Source organism: Siphateles boraxobius, unplaced genomic scaffold (assembly GCF_051911475.1).
Source record: "Siphateles boraxobius isolate OS27281-9 unplaced genomic scaffold, OSU_SipBor_1 77, whole genome shotgun sequence".
NCBI lineage: Eukaryota > Metazoa > Chordata > Actinopteri > Cypriniformes > Leuciscidae > Siphateles > Siphateles boraxobius.
Window position 1 is genome coordinate 12504443 of NW_027509205.1, and position 18135 is coordinate 12522577.

The 18135-nt window shown below is 35.5% G+C and overlaps 2 protein-coding genes across 3 annotated transcripts; one reads left to right on the forward strand and one right to left on the reverse strand.

Annotated features, from left to right (window-relative positions):
- Positions 1-735: 735 nt before the first annotated feature.
- slc25a33 (solute carrier family 25 member 33) lies at positions 736-12531 on the reverse strand. Its single transcript, XM_077218557.1, has 7 exons — positions 11460-12531; positions 6234-6407; positions 5302-5379; positions 4104-4204; positions 3892-3958; positions 3042-3322; positions 736-1657 (listed from the first exon to the last, which is right to left on the reverse strand). Exons 1-7 carry the CDS (start codon positions 11498-11500, stop codon positions 1455-1457), a joined length of 945 nt encoding a protein of 314 aa, XP_077074672.1. The 5' UTR covers positions 11501-12531; the 3' UTR covers positions 736-1454.
- Positions 6314-17453, forward strand: aurkaip1 (aurora kinase A interacting protein 1). Of its 2 annotated transcripts, none has more exons than XM_077218559.1 (4): positions 6314-6452; positions 14751-14849; positions 16533-17005; positions 17184-17453. In XM_077218559.1, exons 2-4 carry the CDS (start codon positions 14798-14800, stop codon positions 17301-17303), a joined length of 645 nt encoding a protein of 214 aa, XP_077074674.1. In that variant the 5' UTR covers positions 6314-6452; positions 14751-14797; the 3' UTR covers positions 17304-17453. The 2 variants fall into 2 exon arrangements, with proteins under 2 accessions (XP_077074674.1, XP_077074673.1); XM_077218558.1 differs by lacking the exon at positions 6314-6452 and adding an exon at positions 14204-14292.
- Positions 17454-18135: the final 682 nt, after the last annotated feature.

Below are 18135 nucleotides of genomic sequence, written 5' to 3' on the forward strand. Positions count from 1 at the left end.
TATAGAATTATAAATATTGAACTATAAATAGATAATTAAACGATGCAATAACATAGTATGTTAATGAAAAATGCTGCATATTTAACATTTTTTACTATTTCATATTGTTTATAACTTTAAAAAAGAAACGTATATTCTATTAAATATGCAGCATTTTTCAATAACATGGCTAAGCCATTAGCTTCATCTCTATTCGACCTGTTTCCTTCTTTGGATTGCTGATGTGAAAGTGTAATTGCTGCTATATGCGGTGCATAAAATGGACCAGGCGTCTTGCCTGTTCAAGAAAGTGAATTTAAGCAGAAATATTATATGGTATAAAACTGCCCTCTTGATGCAACGTATGTAAAAGCCATTTATAAGCTTTACAGAGACATTGCAACATATTAAAAAATGTTGAACAGTGCATTCTCATCTTTCAGTCACCTTAAACTAAATTTTTGTACCGTATCAGTAATCGTAAGTTCAGGCGTAATTAACATATGATTACATGCTTAAAAGCACATTTTGACATTACTTGATCATTCTCTTCTAAATTACAACTGATTCATAAGTGCCTCTCACTTTGTGTACAGCATTGTGACACAGGAGATAAGACACCTACTACTAGTAGGGTCAAAGATCATGTTCTTGTTTTGTAACCTCATGTTGCTTCAAGTAAACAGCTGGGATCCTGGGATCGACTCTTTCTGTCATTTTCAAATTCTTGCTAACACTCATAAACTCATCCCAACAGACTTTAAAAATGTGCATTTATTTATGTGACTCATTTCAACTATGCATATCCAACAAAAACAAAAAATAAAACAATTTCATAATTTAATTAAACAAACAGTAGTAGCATATGCATCAAGGCCCTCCTTCTCTGTAAAAGTTTAACAACCTAACATACAGTAAACAGATTAAACATTTCTAGCAAAGAGGTGAATGGAATTAATTTGTCAAACTCCAGAATGCTACTAGGTGTCACGAAGCAGGAAAGTATTACAAAATATTGCAACGTGAGCATGTCGGCTCCTAAAAAGTTATTCTATGCCCTCGTTTCAGTATCATTTCCATTCCTTCCAAGAACATAAAAACTGGATCCACCAATATTAACTCCAAAACCCTTGGACATGTACCATATCTTAGATCCAAAGAATTCAATGGACTGCAACAAAACATTTCTACTTATAATATGAATAATTTAGTTAACTTAAAGCACTATTTGTATATTCGATGACCTTTTTTGTACACTGATACAGTATACACAAAGAGCTATGCAATATGCGCCACTTACATAACACATAAACAAGGAAAATAGTTCCGATAACAAGCATTCAACTTAAAAATAAAAAAAGTTGTTTAAAGTCTTTGAGTAATTCAAAAGAAAATCCCCATCCACGACGGATTCTATTCGGTTCACGTTAGCTGCAGGTCAAAAGTTTTTTTTGTGTGCTTGTTGTTGTGCAGGTTCATTTGGAGGGTTCACCCAGCAGATGGACAATGAGCTCATATGTGGACAGCACTATGGCTGTGTTGGGGATCTGTCTGATAAGCTGTGGAATGAGTCCTCTGTAAAAAGCCGCGTAGCCCTCTTCCACCGCCACAAGCCGTGCCGTCTGAAAGAAGTACTTGTATTTGCTTCCCTCTTCTCGGAGTCTCGTCCGAATGACCTCTGGAAGACAAACCAGGAAAGGATGGTCATTAAAAGTGCGAAGGAGAGGTCAAAGTTTCATTACGGTATATAAGGATTTCTATTAATGTTTTTTTTCAAATATAAAAAGGAACTATCTTGTGCTCACCAAGACTGCATTTATTTGATCAAAAATACACATACATGTATAGTATTGTAATATTGTGAAGTTTTATTCACTCCTGTGATGGCAAAGCTGAATTTTCAGCATCATTACTCCAGTCTTCAATATCACAGTTGTGCTGCTTAATATTTCTGTGGAAACTGTGGGGCTTTTTTTTAAGGATTCTTTGAATAGAAAGTTCAAAAGAACAGCATTTATTGGAAATAGAAATGTTTGTAATAATGTTAAAGTATTTACAGTCACTTTTAATAAATATAATACACAAATAATGTTATGAGATAATTTTTTAAATGAAAAAGTTCAACAGAGAAATGTGAAATTATGATAAAAAAGAAATATCAACTAAAACCGCCAGTAGGTGGTGGCAAGTCACTGTTTCAATGAGTCTTTGAGTCATTCATTCAGTAACAAAATAAGTGGCTGTATTAATGAATGGAGTCATTGAATCATTAACTCTACTGATTCCTTCAAGGCTGCAGATTCATTCACTAACAAAACATTGCAGTGTGTTGCTTGGAGACGCACAACAATTCTGCTGTGGCTTTCATTGGAACTATTATTTTGTTGCAAAATATTAACATTCGTAGCAAACAATATTGACAATACCGTGTTTAAAATATACGTCACTTAATATTACCTTTTTGTTTTCTTGAACTGTTTTTTAAACAAAATCAATATAATTTGCAATCTTGTGGCTATTCAGGAAAAATGCATTCTTGCTCATTTAATATATTAACATTAAAAACAAGAACTCACATTGCATGTTTTTGTATCAAAGAACATTTGAGTCTTAAAATCGATCTCTATGCAAATTTGTGTCTATATTTGTTCTTCATTCTAGTAAGTGCTAAAACCCCACTTTTACAATAGTACATTGTTGAGAACGGTAGTAATGTAGAATGATTTGCTTTACTTTGCATGCAACCCATCATATGCACACCGCTTGTGTGGATGCAGTCAGTTTTGACCGCAAAAGATGAGGTAATTTGATGTCATACATTTGACCTTTTACGACGCCACCATTTGCCAGTTTTTACACAGTAAGTAATAAGTGCTCAGTTTTAAGGTTATTTTAAGGTGGTTTAGGATTAAATGAACGGGAAAAACTCAGCATTTTGTCCGCTTTCCCAGTCACCTCACATACTTGTTGAGTGGTTGTTTAGTTTAGGAGCCACTGCTACAATGGAACCAATCTATGTATATATTTAGACATAGACTGGCTGATAGGAAATAACAACCTACCATGTGGATAAGCTATGCAGGAGGCGCAACCCTTGGCAAATGCAGCAGCAAACATGAGCCCCAGGAAATCTGAAGCCCCTTTTTCTGTGTCGGTGGCAGGAGTGGTGAATCGACTCTGCGCTAGGTACTTCTTCAACGTCTCATAAATGAGGAAGCAGATCATTGTCTCCGAGATGCCGGCGTACGACGCCGTCAGGCCCCGGTAAAAACCTCGTATACCCTCTGTCTTGTACACGTACCGTGCACATTGAAATGCGTTCATTTTCTTCTCCCCACGTGCCCTGGAGGACAAAGAGACAGGCGGTCAGGTGATTAGGAAGAAATGGATTAACTCTAAGGTAACAGTTCTTATTTTAAAACTTAGTTTAGGCATTGATCCAGCATGAATACTAAAATCAAGGTCAAAGACTTCATAACATTCACTTGTAACTTTTATTTGCATTGCACAATGTGGTTTGCGTGTAGGGTGGAAGGGTGAATTAAATGGCAGACTATTTTCAGTGTACCACCTTACATAATTCTCCCATCTGATACTAGCAGCCGACTGCCGGCCCTCTTTATAGCACAAATATAGATCATGCTTGCTTAGCCTCGGATGGTGCGTCAAGGTGGATATTTGTACTGTAGCAGATTGGATCACATGCTTATCATCATGATGTTTGCGTAACAGGAAGACTGTGCTAATGGGTTCCCATCCTAAAAACTCATTATCCTCAAAGTATCTGGGGATGCATTACATCTCACATGCAAATGGGCCACAACTCAAGAATCCAATACAGATAATGCATCATGCCCTCATGCAAGTTCCCTGTAGAGAGTAAAGAAGGGTGAAACTACAGCATTAACATACTTCCTCTCAAGCTGCATTCTTGTTTTGACCATCCAGATGGGATTCATCAGGGAGTTTGTGATGAACGCTGAAAGGAAAACAAGGCAATTAGGGATCCAAACATTAACTTTTCTTTGTAAGCATCAAATGGTTGCATTAATTTCCCTCTCAAGTTCTGGGAAACGGTATGGGTAATATTGCATAAATGTTCCTTAAAAACCTTAAGGCATCACCTGCAAAGCCTGCTGAGGATATGTGGACGGCTCCACTGTTCGGCACAAAGATGCCATTGAAAGTCTCTTTTGACTTCGAATAAGCAGCAAAATAGATTGCCCTGAAGAAGAACAGAAATAGTACATAAGCGCTTTATTCTGTTGAACTCAACACCCCCTGCTTCCTCTCTCCATGCATGACATTGCAAAGTTCCTTTTAATATTAAGAAGGGATATTCACATTGAAAGGCTACCAATGTTTTATCAAGCCAAACAGCTTGCAGTGAGTTCCTGAAAGTGCAGTCCGTTCTCTTTGCTGAATGTCTGGAACAGACTGCACAAAGAGCTGAATAAGCACCCAGATCTACTGCCATGATGACTGTGGGACACGATGACTAAACAATAACAGCAGTATACAAGCGTGAAAAAAAATATTTCTAACCTGCTTAGAAGTAATAGTGATTTGAATCTAATTAAGTGGGCTAGAATGGGAAAAATATGGCTATTGTTCCTGAGAAAAATTCTCAATAATAATAATTTATAATTATTATTAATACTACTACTATGACTTTTGTCACTTTATCTTATCTTAACACAACCTTTTCCTAATTCAAAGTGAAAGCTACAAGGAAAGGTATGGTTATGGAAAAAATTCTTACACTATTATATTTTAAATAAAAATGTATTATATTATTATAAAGTTATCTTAACACCAACTTTTCCTAATTCAAAATGAAATTGGAAAAAAGCAAAGGTATGGTTACTGTTATGAAGAAAAATATTTGTATAATAATAAAAGGAATATTTTTTTTAATTATTTTATATAAATAATTGTATTATTATATTAAAAAAGTCACTTTTTAAACTAGCTAAAGAATAAAATAACAAGGATTTAATTACTTTTTATCTTTTACCAACTCCTTTTCCTTTTTTTAAACAAAAACAAAGACTACTTGATAGTATCCAACAAAAAGTTTATTATCTAAAAAACTTATCTAACCCGTTGCCAAATAATGCGGCAAACACTGTACTTTTTACATGTTCATTTTACTACTGGACAGTCTCGTACCAGGAAACGGAAGACGTTTATTTTTAAAATGACCTCTGAGGCTGACTGGGGGGAAAAAATTCACTCTACAGGTTAACTTTGATAAAATTTAACCATTATACTAAATTTATTCTTAATCTTGATTTTCACAAAACGGAATTGAACCATTACCTTGAGGGTGCAACACCAACCAGATTTGGACCCAATCCTCTGAAGAGAGATTTTGGTCCCTCTTTCTCTAGAATTGACCTGATAAGTGCAGAGATGAAATGTAGACACATGACAACACTCATTATTATTATTATTCCAGTCAGATTACACAAAATCAGTTTACAATCCAGTTACACAGCTTGTTTTGAGCACTGCTGCAAAACTAGCGGACACATTTTTCTCCATATTAATTTCCTATATGATCCACCATATTACACCAAACCCTCCTTAGCAGCTAAACACCTGAATGTAGACAGTAGTGACTCACATTTATTGCTAAATTGCTTTCCTGAAGTGCTGTTTATCATCACAGGTTGATAATACATCACTTCTTACAAGGAAAAGCAATTCAAACATTCTATATTTACTTCATCACTTGACTGAAAACAATGAAGAATAATTCACAAGGCAAATGCTTCCTCATGGAGAATAAAAGGATATTGAATCTGTTCATGGAAATTGAAATGTTACTATACTGGAGTCACGTAGACCCATACATTCCTCAGAGACATGTTTGCGGGTAGTAATTCGAGCACAGCAAGAAGGCATCATGTGACAGTGCTAGTTCCTGAGAGCCATGCTTTGCCTAACTACTCAAAATAGACATTCACAGAGAATGCTTATGAGCTCTTCTGCCTTTACATAAGGCTGTCCGCAGCTGGGGGTTAAACACCCCCCCATCAACATCCTCATCAACAGCAGCAGTTTACAGTAGGATAAGAGTTGCCTTAATCTGCTTTCATGTAGAAGATCAAATCCAGTGCTAAATGCATTCAAATAATAGACTTCAGACGTCAAATGTCGCTACCCCACAGAGGATCCGGATCTACTTTCAGGCACATTCAAGTTTGGGGTGGATGACGATGTCATATTGTTTGTACTTTCTTGCTTACCGTAACACCTGTAGCAAGCCAGGGGTGACAGGTCCCGGTCTAATGACGCCAGCACCGTTGAATGAGCCTAAATGGACCTGGAAAATAGGTCTGAGGGTGAGGCCAGATGACTGTAGTCTGGTTTTTAACACCTCCAGGGGACAGGTCATGATGGCACCTACGGTTCCACCACATCTGTAAACAAAGCAAAACAACTGTGACTGCTGGTTCTATATAAAAGTAAGTTGTTTTTTTTATTACAAAAAGAAATTAAAGACATTTAAATGGATTATACACGCTTATAATGATACAAAAGATTTCTATTTCACATAAATTTTCTTTTTAACTTTCTTCTCATCAAGGAATCTTCAAAGAGAAATCTTCAAAGAAAAATCATGGTTTCTTCAAAATTATTGTCCATAATATAGATGAGAAGAAATGTTTTCTTGATCACCAAATCAGCATATTAGAATGATTTCTGAAGGATCATGTGATACTGAAGACCGGAGTAATGATGCTGAAAATTTAGCTTTGAAATCACAGGAAAAAAGTAGCCTACATTTTAAAATATATTCAAATAGAAAACAGTTCTTTTTAAACATTTTAAAAAATTGTACCCACTCCAACCTTTTGAACGGTACTGTATATATATATATATATATATATATATATAATAAAATAAAAATGTTTAAATAATATAAGTTCAGAAGAATTTTGGAATATAAAAATTGGGTAGGGATGTGGACCAAAAAAGGTTGAGGGCATCCAGATTAGATACAGAGACAAAATCTACTTCGGCAATAACAACCTTTTATAAAACCTGCAGTTACACTTGCTGTTTGAGGCAACAAATCCAGTTCAAACTAAACTTTAGACGCAAATATGTGTGTGCGCGTCAGTACACAGAGATTGCGGACAACCTTTTGGGCTGTTGTAAGAGTCAAGAGTATAAAAATGAGGTCAAGGAAAACAAACTGAACTTCATCAAAATGACACAATGTGACGCAGGTGACATTGATCGTGATTCACATTACAAAGTTAAACAACTGGAGCTCTGCACTGTGATCTGGGTTCCTACAGGTACTGTAAAATGAAATTCCAGGACTTTCAAGGACTTCAAGCACTACTTTTTTTGCTTTTCAAGGACTAGCCTACAACCAGAGATCTCACTAATCAAACAATATCTTTATTACCTTTAGATTCTAAAAAAAAGTTAAATAAATAAACAAACCAATAAAACAAAATGGTACAAATAAAGTGCAGCACATATAATAATTTTGGTAACTTTAATCATTAAAAATGATACTAAAGACAAAGATATCCATTTCCTTATTCAAACTGATTTTTTTCTTCTCATGAATATATGATTGACCTGAAGAATGAAAGCTGTATACTTGGATATTTATTGGAGCAATATCACGTTCATAGCCATTCGAAATGGCTCTATATTTATATTGTTCTTTTTTTGTGAAAAGATTGTTTTATTGATAAAATTAAACACTAATTTCATAAATATTGTTTTTCAACAATTTAAGCACTTTTCCAAGTACTTTGTTTTATAAATATGGCTGTTTTCAAGGGTTTTCTAGGACTTAAATTTCAAAAAGTCAAATTCAAGTTCAAGCACCTTGTATGAATCATGTGAGATGGCTATATAGCTATATATATAAAACCCTGGCTCTAAAACCAAATAAAAGAAAACTCAGATGAGCCTGATCATGTAAACAAATGAGAAATGAAGAAACTAACCAATAAAGCAGAGGGAAAAAATCCAGTCCAACCTGCAAAGCCATTTCTTAAACAAAAACCAAAAAATGTGCACAGCAATTGTACTTAATAACCTGGGGCCGGATTCACAAAACATTCTTAAGAATAAAATTCTTATTAACTGCCAATTTCTTCTTATCTAATAACTTAAAAAAATAAAGATACAAATATTCTGTATTCCCAAAACATTTCTTTACTTAAGAAGATTTTCGTGAATCCGGCCGTACTGTGTAGCTTGTTTAATTCTAGTGAGACCCAAGGCAAATAAATTGTCATCACAGCTCTTGTTTCACAGAAGTCGCAACATGTTGACACAGGTCACGGGATGTGCTGGAGAAGTACAGGGCATGTGAAGAGCACAATGCCTCTGACCTCAGGACAGAACGTAAGAGACAGATTAACCACAAATCTGTCTGAGAAGCACATTCAGTTTCAAGGGCAGACGTCCTCAACAAAAGCGTTAACACCAGAATTGATGGAAGTCGTCTCTACACAGCTTGCCTTCTCATAAAGTGATCCAGCTCGCAGAAGACCAAGGGTAATGTTTTTATAACAGACCGTTTTGTAGCAGACAAACAAAGCTCGGGGCATGATTACATAATGCTCATAACGTGGTATAGCTGTTTGAATAAAACAAACACACAGATGTCTTTGCCCTTCAAAACAAGCCCCCTGAATTAATGTGTAATTGAGCTGAAATTTTTGTTAGATCTTTAACTGGCACTTAAATTATTAACTTATTCTTCATTTATATAACAGAGATTATAAGTGGCATCATGCAGAAGACAGATGTCGTAAAATCTTTCTGTGCCTAAGCTTTCCACATCTATGATCATGGACTTTTCATGGATACTCGGAGGCCTGCTAAGGAAGTCATTGGAAATTTTAAACATTTTAACAACAAGAAAAATGTATATATACATTTAAAATTGTCATCTCTGCTTCTTTGCAACAATCACAATTTAGAATGGTTTTATTTGTGCTGTAGCTTAAGGATTTTCCCCCCACCATTGTCACCTTTGGCTTGCTTAATCAAAAAGTACTTTATTCTGTAAAGCTGGTGTATTTATTTTTTATAATAAGTTATATTTATTATGAGCTATAAAAATACAATTTAATATAATTGAAATTGCAATCATATAGTCTAATATTAAGATGAAAAATATACACTAAATATAATACAAATTAAAATACATTGAAAATAATATTTAAATCATACTTTTTCCCTTAAGTACAATAAATAAAAGCCAATCATATTTTAATTCTGGGCAATATTTTGACTTTATAACATCACTTTATAATTTAACAAACTATATAAATTAGTCAGTCTGTATACATATAAACAAAGCTGCCTTCATATTTTAGGAAGTGGTCCTAATACTTTGGGATTGTCAACGTTCAAGTTTTTGAAACCCCTTGATTTTTTCATCGCTTTTCTGCGTAACGTGAAAACTCAAATCCGTCAGAAATCTTAAAGTGCCAGGCAGTTTCATACCAGCACCGCAGCAACAGGATGGAAGTGAGTGCCAGCTCTTTACAGCTAGTAAAGTTGCGCTGCCTGAGTGGTGCAGGTATGATGTAAATTTGTAGGCCAAAACGCAGAAGCTAGTTAGCATTTTAGCCCTTCCGGTTCCATCACCCCCAAAGTCAATGGGGTTTTTAAACTGGGTTTTAGTTAAATGGCTGAAATAAGGTTTTGGTGAACAAGCTCAAGACACTTTCACGTTTTATTCTATAACATAAAATACATCAGTGTTACCCCAGTCATGATTTTTTTAGCTGTTACGTATCTTGAAAAAGGCGGTTGCTAAATGGGACTACAGAGGCAGTCAGGGAGATTAAACGTCATCACGCATTACAGGTAAACTCTGTACGCTTTTACAGCCTCATTGTGCTTATAATCGCACTCTTACAAACTATTCTAACTCAAACTTTATTGGAAACTGTTTTTTTTTTTAGATATAAACAAAGAGTTGTTGGAAGAGTAGTGGTGATGATGTTGAAGTCGTGCGATCATGGTAGAGTTTGTTTATAACCTTTAGCTTTTTACTTCTGGCAACTACATTTTGGCTTCAAAATTCATAAAAGTTGTGTTCATCTGTAAAAATTATCTTGATGAACAAAACATAAGTATCATAACTTTTGTTGATCACAGAGCTTGCTTTTTCTGTTAATCCAAAAGCATATGGAAAAATCCTACAAGTTATTGTCGTCGAGGGAACCAGTGTGATGATAACTAACGGTTGATCTACAGAGTGACGTCATACCTGCACTCTGATGTAACATGCAATGTTCTTTTTAAATATGAGCCATGGATTTTGATTGCATCGTTATCTACAATATTTAACAAGAATAGCCAACTTTTAAATAAAGTCACTTTTCTGTTTATACAAGCATAGATAACATTATGTACAATGAATGAGCAATATTGTAAAACACATGTAACATGTTGTAAAGCGTTTTCCTGCAGCTGGATACTTTTTTGAGATCCAGCAAACACGTGCATTTGAGTCCTTTTAAATAGCCGTCACCTACATTCATGGCTCTAGTATAGATACATGCGTGACATGGGTATGAATCTCTTTGTCCTTGAAAGAGCCAAGCACTTCCACAGCCACATTTTACCAAGAGCAAGTGACATTGAACAGCCTGCGCAAATGCAACGCATTTAAATGCGCACAAAACACAGACGATTCTCACACGTTCTCATAGATGACACGTTCTCATGCTATTGAGAAAGTGTGACACATACACAAGTCCAAACTAACAATAAGTCTGTCAGTCGTACAGGAGTAACGTAGTAGATGAGAACTGATATTAAATACGGGTTTGTTGTAGGACGAAAATAATAGCGGAATGACCTTGGATGTGTTCATGTAACGTTAAAGTAAGTCGCTTTTTTATTCAAAGGTTGCTAAAGCAAAATAGCTCTGCAATGATGATCATTTAATTCTTTATTTCCTAAATCTACACTCCACGGACACATGTACATATTTCACATTTTAATAGCAGCACAAGAAGAGCTCGCGAGAGATGTTCTCGTCTCGTTTATAATGCCATAATTACGTAACGCATCTATGTGTCTTTGACAGCCTAGATAAAATAAAGTAAAGTAAATCCTTCAGGCATCATTTTACAACAGTTAGCAAAATTATTAGTATATATTATATTGATGTGACTTGAGCATTAAACCTGCTCGCGTATTTAAATTAAATTTAAAACACGTCGGTCGCGTGACTTGATGATGCTGCTCTGGCTAGTTTCACCGCTAGCTAAAAGCTAACAAGACAAGAACTGTCTTCATTTAAACTCGTCATCGAAATATCAGAGGAGATTGTAATAACAGACACACGGTATTCCTCTTTTGATATGAGTGAGACATTCAGTAAAAGCCACAGCAGTCCGCTTAAAGTTGCTTTCGACCTTCCATCAACCGTCATCCTCGTTATCATATGGATAATAATTATAATTTACACTCACCCCCCTGCGAAGAGATGTAACAATGTATCTTTCTGCGCCATTTCAAAGAGCCATTACACCTCACAAAACGTTAGACTTTAAATAAAAACAAAATAAATGTAGTCACTTGGGCCAGCGGCCTGATGAAGCTCCGCCACCGGCTTTTCTAGCTTTAACCCCCGGATAACGACGAACCTGAGTAGTACCCTGATCACGTCATAGGGGCTGGACGGGGGTGTCGTCCATGACGTCACGCAATCTATGGTCCATCCACAAACAAAAATGTAAAAAAAATAAAGCCTGTAAAATTAAACTGCTGTATAACATCATGCGTATCGTGATACAATATAAATATTTAAACACGAAAACTTCACTCAGTCAAAAATTTTATTTATTTATTTAGCTTTGAAATTTGATTTTGCATTGCAATTTATCATTCTTTTATATTTTATTGTATTATATTCTAAAGGTTGTGGCTGTTATCCGTGTTTTTTTTTTAAAAATACCTAGACAGGTGCACATTACAATATTTATATAATAACAACTTGGGTGTCAACGAGCCACATAATGATGTAAACTTTTGAAATAAAATGTCTATTGGTTATTTAAAATTTCAGCAAATTATTGACAGCTGAATGCAGCACATAAAGTTTTTCAGTTACATAAAATATAAGTAATAATCACCTAACCTTCAGTTCTTCAAAATGAAGAAATATTAGAAAACACATGCTTGTTGATCAGCCACTGAAAAATCAGAAAAGGAATCAGCATAAATATGTGATGGAATATGTTATATAAAACACCTAATGCCTAAATAGATAAGCTAAAATGGTGGAGACTCCTGCAAAAGATGTTAATTTTGGAGCGAATGTGATACCATGTGCAGTACGCAGGCATGTAAAAAAGTAGTTGGTCAGATAAGCTGCTTCCAGCAGAGCAGCCTATGAGAAGAGGGGGTGTGTGAGGGGAGGGAGGTACAACATTCTAACCACTCACCTTTTAACTATGTAGGCTACAGATAAGTGGGACTTGAGGGTTGTTGACTCTGGCCTGGCATGTTTGTAAATTATGCTGTCTTGGCAAAAAAAAAAAAAAAAAACGAACACACACACACACACACACACACACACACACACACACACACACACACACACACACACACACACACACACACACACACACACACACACACACACACACACACACACACACACACTATCATCATCTTGTTGAAGATACCCACTGGTTAATAATAACCCCCCCTATAGAAAAACATCTAAAGTTCTCTATTGTTTTCATGTTAAGGGATGACACTAAATATTTATTGCAGACTCATGTAGACATCCTGTGTGACTAGTTATTCTAGATGTTTATTTACCTTTACAGATAGCGAAACTATCACTGCCACTTCTGCACTTTTTGTCTTAATCTGTTGATCTGTTTATTTTATTTTATTTAAATGTCTTTCTATCTTTCAATTTTTATGTTAATGAGGGACATTTAATGCACCAAATTTGAACTCCTAAATATAAGACTCATACTGTAAAAACAATAAGATTATTATTTTTATTTTACAGGGATGACAGTTCTGTGGGGGTTTCTGGCCACATGCCTTTTTTGGCCACACACATTTTAATGACAGGCAGTCTTGGCAAAACATAACATGGCTTGTTATGGCTTAAAATATTCATATATGAGACAGCATGGATCTAATTTTAGCTAAGCGGCTTATCTCTCCAGGGGAATATAAAATATAAATTGACTCAGTTATCCTGGTATTTGATTCTGTTCCAAATTCCTGCAGATTGAGTGAGTTCAGACAGTTCAAAACCTCCATGTTCGGATCAACCAAAGACAGGGCATGCAACAGACCATCTTTATTGCATAAGCAGGGAATGTGCTATGGGTTTCATGTTTCATGAGTTTCATGTTTAGGCCCATGTAAAACAAGTGGCAATATTTATTCAAGAAACATCCAATAAGGATGTTGTTTGATGATTGATATATTCTTTAATATATGAAAATATATTTTAATAGATATTGTATTGCATTGTGATATGTATGTATATATATATATATATATATATATTTTGCATATTTGCAATGTAGTGTAAATGACCCCCCCCCCCCCCCCATGTATAACATTTGGAATGAGGAAAAATAGCTTGATTTTTTTTATTTGATCTCATTTAACCACATTTTATTTTCACAAACAAACGAAACGATGACATGTTTGACATTGTATCAGTAACTACAACAGCACAGTCTCAATAACTAAAGATACAAGTCCTCGTAGACATACGCAAAATAACAGAATAAAATAACATATAAACCCAAAGACAAAAACAAAGGAAAACCGAAAAGTATTTGTGATCAACTCTACTCTACCAAAGACATTCTCTGACTCTACGCAGATGGCTGGGAAACCACGCCATCTTTAGGAAAAACAAGTGAAACAGCAAGATGTCAGAAAGATACCCGTTCTTTTTTAAAATGCTACATTGATTTAGAAATGGTTTTATAAAAATAAATCTAATTTCTATTGTTGTTATTGTTGTTTGTTGTTGTTGTTTTCTACAGATATTTGGGATATTGTGATTTCATTCGTTTTTATCCACGCTAACCAATGACAACGATAAAAGTCCGTTCATATTTTACCATATTTTGATTTGATGTTGTTTAAGCTTCGCTAAACAACCGTGCTGATCTCATAATAGACTTCAGTCTTAAATGAAATAGCTGATTTGACTCTAGATCGGAACCTTTTGGAGATTACATTTGTTGCAGGGGGAACCACAATAATTAGATGGACCGGAAGTAGATAAAGTCACATTGAACATTTTGAACGGGTGAGGTACGTAATCCGATGGGATTTTTTCTTTTAAACGATCATACGAGTTGCTTACTTGTTTACAGATGTATTAGTATCTTTATACTTATTAGATTTTTGTTGCTTACATTTTTTCAGCGATACTAACAGTTATCGTTTTAAGCAATGAAGCCAGCTAACAGTTGCTACTGGTTTGAATGAAAGACCTTCCTCTAGTGTGAACTGCAGAGTGTTATGTAGAGTGTAGTATATTTTCTGTAAAAAAACTTGAGAATTAAAAAAACAAAACAAAAATGTTATTAATGCTTTGTAAAAAAACAAAACAAAAAAAACACCACCGTTTTTACAGATGTAATGTGACCTTTATTTAGTAAAGAAAATATTACATTCTGTTAATTTCAACCCTTGGGGCATAAAAGTGCCTGTGGTTGAAGAAACACTCATTTTGAAGATACACAACTGTGTGTTTTGTATATTTTCAGTCCATGATGCTCTTGAGGATGCAACAACAGCCATAGGACTATAAACCATGTTTCTTCAAAGGGTTGTTTCAAGACTGAACCTGCTTTCCCAAGTGTCTGGTAAGCTTATTAGATTTTGTACCATTACCACTTTAAAAATATATACATATACAGGTCCTTCTAAAAAAATTAGCATATTGTGATAAAGTTAATTATTTTCCATAATGTAATGATACAAATTAAACTTTCATATATTTTAGATTCATTGCACACCAACTGAAATATTTCAGGTCTTTTATTGTTTTAATACTGATGATTTTGGCATACAGCTCATGAAAACCCAAAATTCCTATCTCAAAAAATTAGCATATCATGAAAAGGGTCTCTAAACGAGCTTTTAACCTAATCATCTGAATCAACTAATTAACTCTAAACACCTGCAAAAGATTCCTGAGGCTTTTAAAAACTCCCAGCCTGTTTCATTACTCAAAACCGCAATCATGGGTAAGACTGTCGACCTGACTGCTGTCCAGAAGGCCATCATTTACACTCTCAAGCAAGAGGGTAAGACACAGAAAGAAATTTGAACAAATAGGCTGTTCCCAGAGTGCTGTATCAAGGCACCTCAGTGGGAAGTCTGTGGGAAGGAAAAAGTGTGGCAAAAAACGCTGCACAACGAGAAGAGGTGACCGGACCCTGAGGAAGATTGTGGAGGAGGACCGATTCCAGACGTTGGGGACCTGCGGAAGCAGTGGACTGAGTCTGGAGTAGAAACATCCAGAGCCACCGTGCACAGGCGTGTGCAGGAAATGGGCTACAGGTGCCGCATTCCCCAGGTCAAGCCACTTTTGAACCAGAAACAGCGGCAGAAGCGCTTGAAGCAGCACTGGACTGTTGCTCAGTGGTCCAAAGTACTTTTTTCGGATGAAAGCAAATTTTGCATGTCATTCGCAAATCAAGGTGCCAGAGTCTGGAGGAAGACTTGGGAGAAGGAAATGCCAAAATGCCTGAAGTCCAGTGTCAAGTACCCACAGTCAGTGATGGTCTGGGGTGCCATGTCAACTGCTGGTGTTGGTCCACTGTGTTTTATCAAGGGCAGGGTCAATGCAGCTAGCTATCAGGAGATTTTGGAGCACTTCATGCTTCCATCTGCTGAAAAGCTTTATGGAGATGATTTCATTTTTCAGCACGACCTGGCACCTGCTCACAGTGCCAAAACCACTGGTAAATGGTTTACTGACCATGGTATTACTGTGCTCCATTGGCCTGCCAACTCTCCTGACCTGAACCCCATAGAGAATCTGTGGGATATTGTGAAGAGAAAGTAGAGAGACGCAAGACCCAACACTCTGGATGAGCTTAAGGCCGCTATCGAAGCATCCTGGGCCTCCATAACACCTCAGCAGTGCCACAGGCTGATTGCCTCCATGCCACGCCGCATTGAAGCAGTCATTTCTGCAAAAGGATTCCCGACCAAGTATTGAGTGCATAACTGAACATAATTATTTGAAGGTTGACTTTTTTTGTATTAAAAACACTTCTTTTATTGGTCGGATGAAATATGCTAATTTTTTGAGATAGGAATTTGGGGTTTTCATGAGCTGTATGCCAAAATCATCAGTATTAAAACAATAAAAGACCTGAAATATTTCAGTTGGTGTGCAATGAATCAAAAATATATGAAAGTTTAATTTTTATCATTACATTATGGAAAATAATGAACTTTATCACAATATGCTAATTTTTTGAGAAGGACCTATATATTTTAAATAATTGTTGTACAATGTCCTATACTTTTTTCAGGTTCATTGCAGAACCAGAGCCAGGTGTTATGCAGTGCTGTTCAACACTGTCGTTCTGCCCGTTTCAGAACGCTTTACTATACAAATAGATGCTTCACTTCAGCTGCTGACAACAAACTTCCACCCAAACTATGGACACCCCTTGAGCCAGAGTTAGAGGAGGTTCTTGTGCCCCGTAAACTATCAGTTTCACCCTTGGAAAGCTGGCTTTCTCTGCGCTACTCTCTCCCCCCATTGCTGGAGACTTCTCCGCCTCTGCAAGAAGGTGAGATTGTGGGAAAATCCATGGTGCTGCCTCCGTGTGCGCTGCCATTACTGGGGGATGGGGATGGGGAAAGCTCAACACCACTGAACTGCAAGAATGTGCTGGAGATCCGAAGGAGGAAGATGAACAGGCACAAATACAAGAAGCTGCTAAAACGGACCAAGTTCCTTAGGAGGAGGGTGAGAGATGTCAGGAGGAAGAAAAAACAGGTCAGTTATGTTACACATCTAAGCTAGCAAAATAAATAAATAAAATGATATATATACACAGTATATATTGCAATTAGTTTATAATTATACAGTTAACGTCCGTTACATATTAGAGTTGACACTTTACATTAACAAGTGCTATAATTATAAATGTATGCCATAACATTTTTTATTACAGGCTAAGTTTGAGAGAGATCTTTCCCGAATCGTTAGACGAGCTGGACTGAAGAAATCCCCAGATGAATGGACAGCACCCAAAGTCTATGTCAGACTGAGTCAGTCTAAAAGAAATGTGTAATTAACATCTGTGTCATTTTAAATATTTGTGACTTTTTTCATAATACTATTCAGACTATCAATACTGCATCGGGAGCGAAACAGTGACTTGAAATTCACAGACTCGTCATGAATATGTACTTATTACTGCAATAAAAAGGCCTCACCTCTCTGTGTTGTGCATTGTTTAAGAGCTAATATCCCCTTTTGTGAATGACTCAAATAGAACCCATCTCTGTTTTCTGAACTGTGTTTTTTGTTTGTTTTAATGTTTATTGTAGAATCTATATTCTCAAGTCACCAGTAGGGTGAAGCAAATCATCTCTGTCTCTACCTTTTTCTTTTCTTTTTTAGAAATCATATTCTCATGTCACCACTAGGGTGAAGCAAATCATCGCTGTGTCTACTGCAGTATTTTTTTATTTTATTAAATGAAATGAAATGATTACTTTTTATTTATTTAATTTTGCAATATTCTGAGTCTCAGGACAGCCTCATTCACACAAACTACTAAAATAATAAAAAAAAAAAATGTATTGAAGACTTAAAATGTTCAGATTAAATTTTTTTAACAGGATTTCACTTATTTATTATTAATAATGATTAATTTATTATATAGCGTTTTAACGTAGCTGTTATATGGATTAAATATATTTTAAAATAAATTAAAGTGCAAATATTCGAAGTAATATAACGTCATTACTGTGAATGTAATTAAATAGTTTAAAGTTGCTTTTATATGTGTATCAAAAATAGTATTTCTAAAACGTTTGAAAAAAACATTTAGTTTATTTTTGGTTTGATATTTTTATTACCCGTATACATTTTTTATTATGTAGATATGATGCTGCGTT

Bases quoted from the DNA above. Each gene is read 5' to 3' on its own strand.
- slc25a33 (XM_077218557.1), bottom strand. From the start codon at position 11,500: ATGGCGCAGAAAGATACATTGTTACATCTCTTCGCAGGGGG. The intron at 5,380-6,233 runs GTAAGCAAGAAA...TGCACTTATCAG, and splicing joins GGCTTGCTACAGGTGTTACG to GTCAATTCTAGAGAAAGAGG. The intron at 3,323-3,891 runs GTATGTTAATGC...TTTGTCCTCCAG, and splicing joins AGAATGCAGCTTGAGAGGAA to GGCACGTGGGGAGAAGAAAA.
- aurkaip1 (XM_077218559.1), top strand. From the start codon at position 14,798: ATGTTTCTTCAAAGGGTTGTTTCAAGACTGAACCTGCTTTCCCAAGTG. The intron at 14,850-16,532 runs GTAAGCTTATTA...TACTTTTTTCAG, and splicing joins CCTGCTTTCCCAAGTGTCTG to GTTCATTGCAGAACCAGAGC. The intron at 17,006-17,183 runs GTCAGTTATGTT...TTTTTATTACAG, and splicing joins TCAGGAGGAAGAAAAAACAG to GCTAAGTTTGAGAGAGATCT.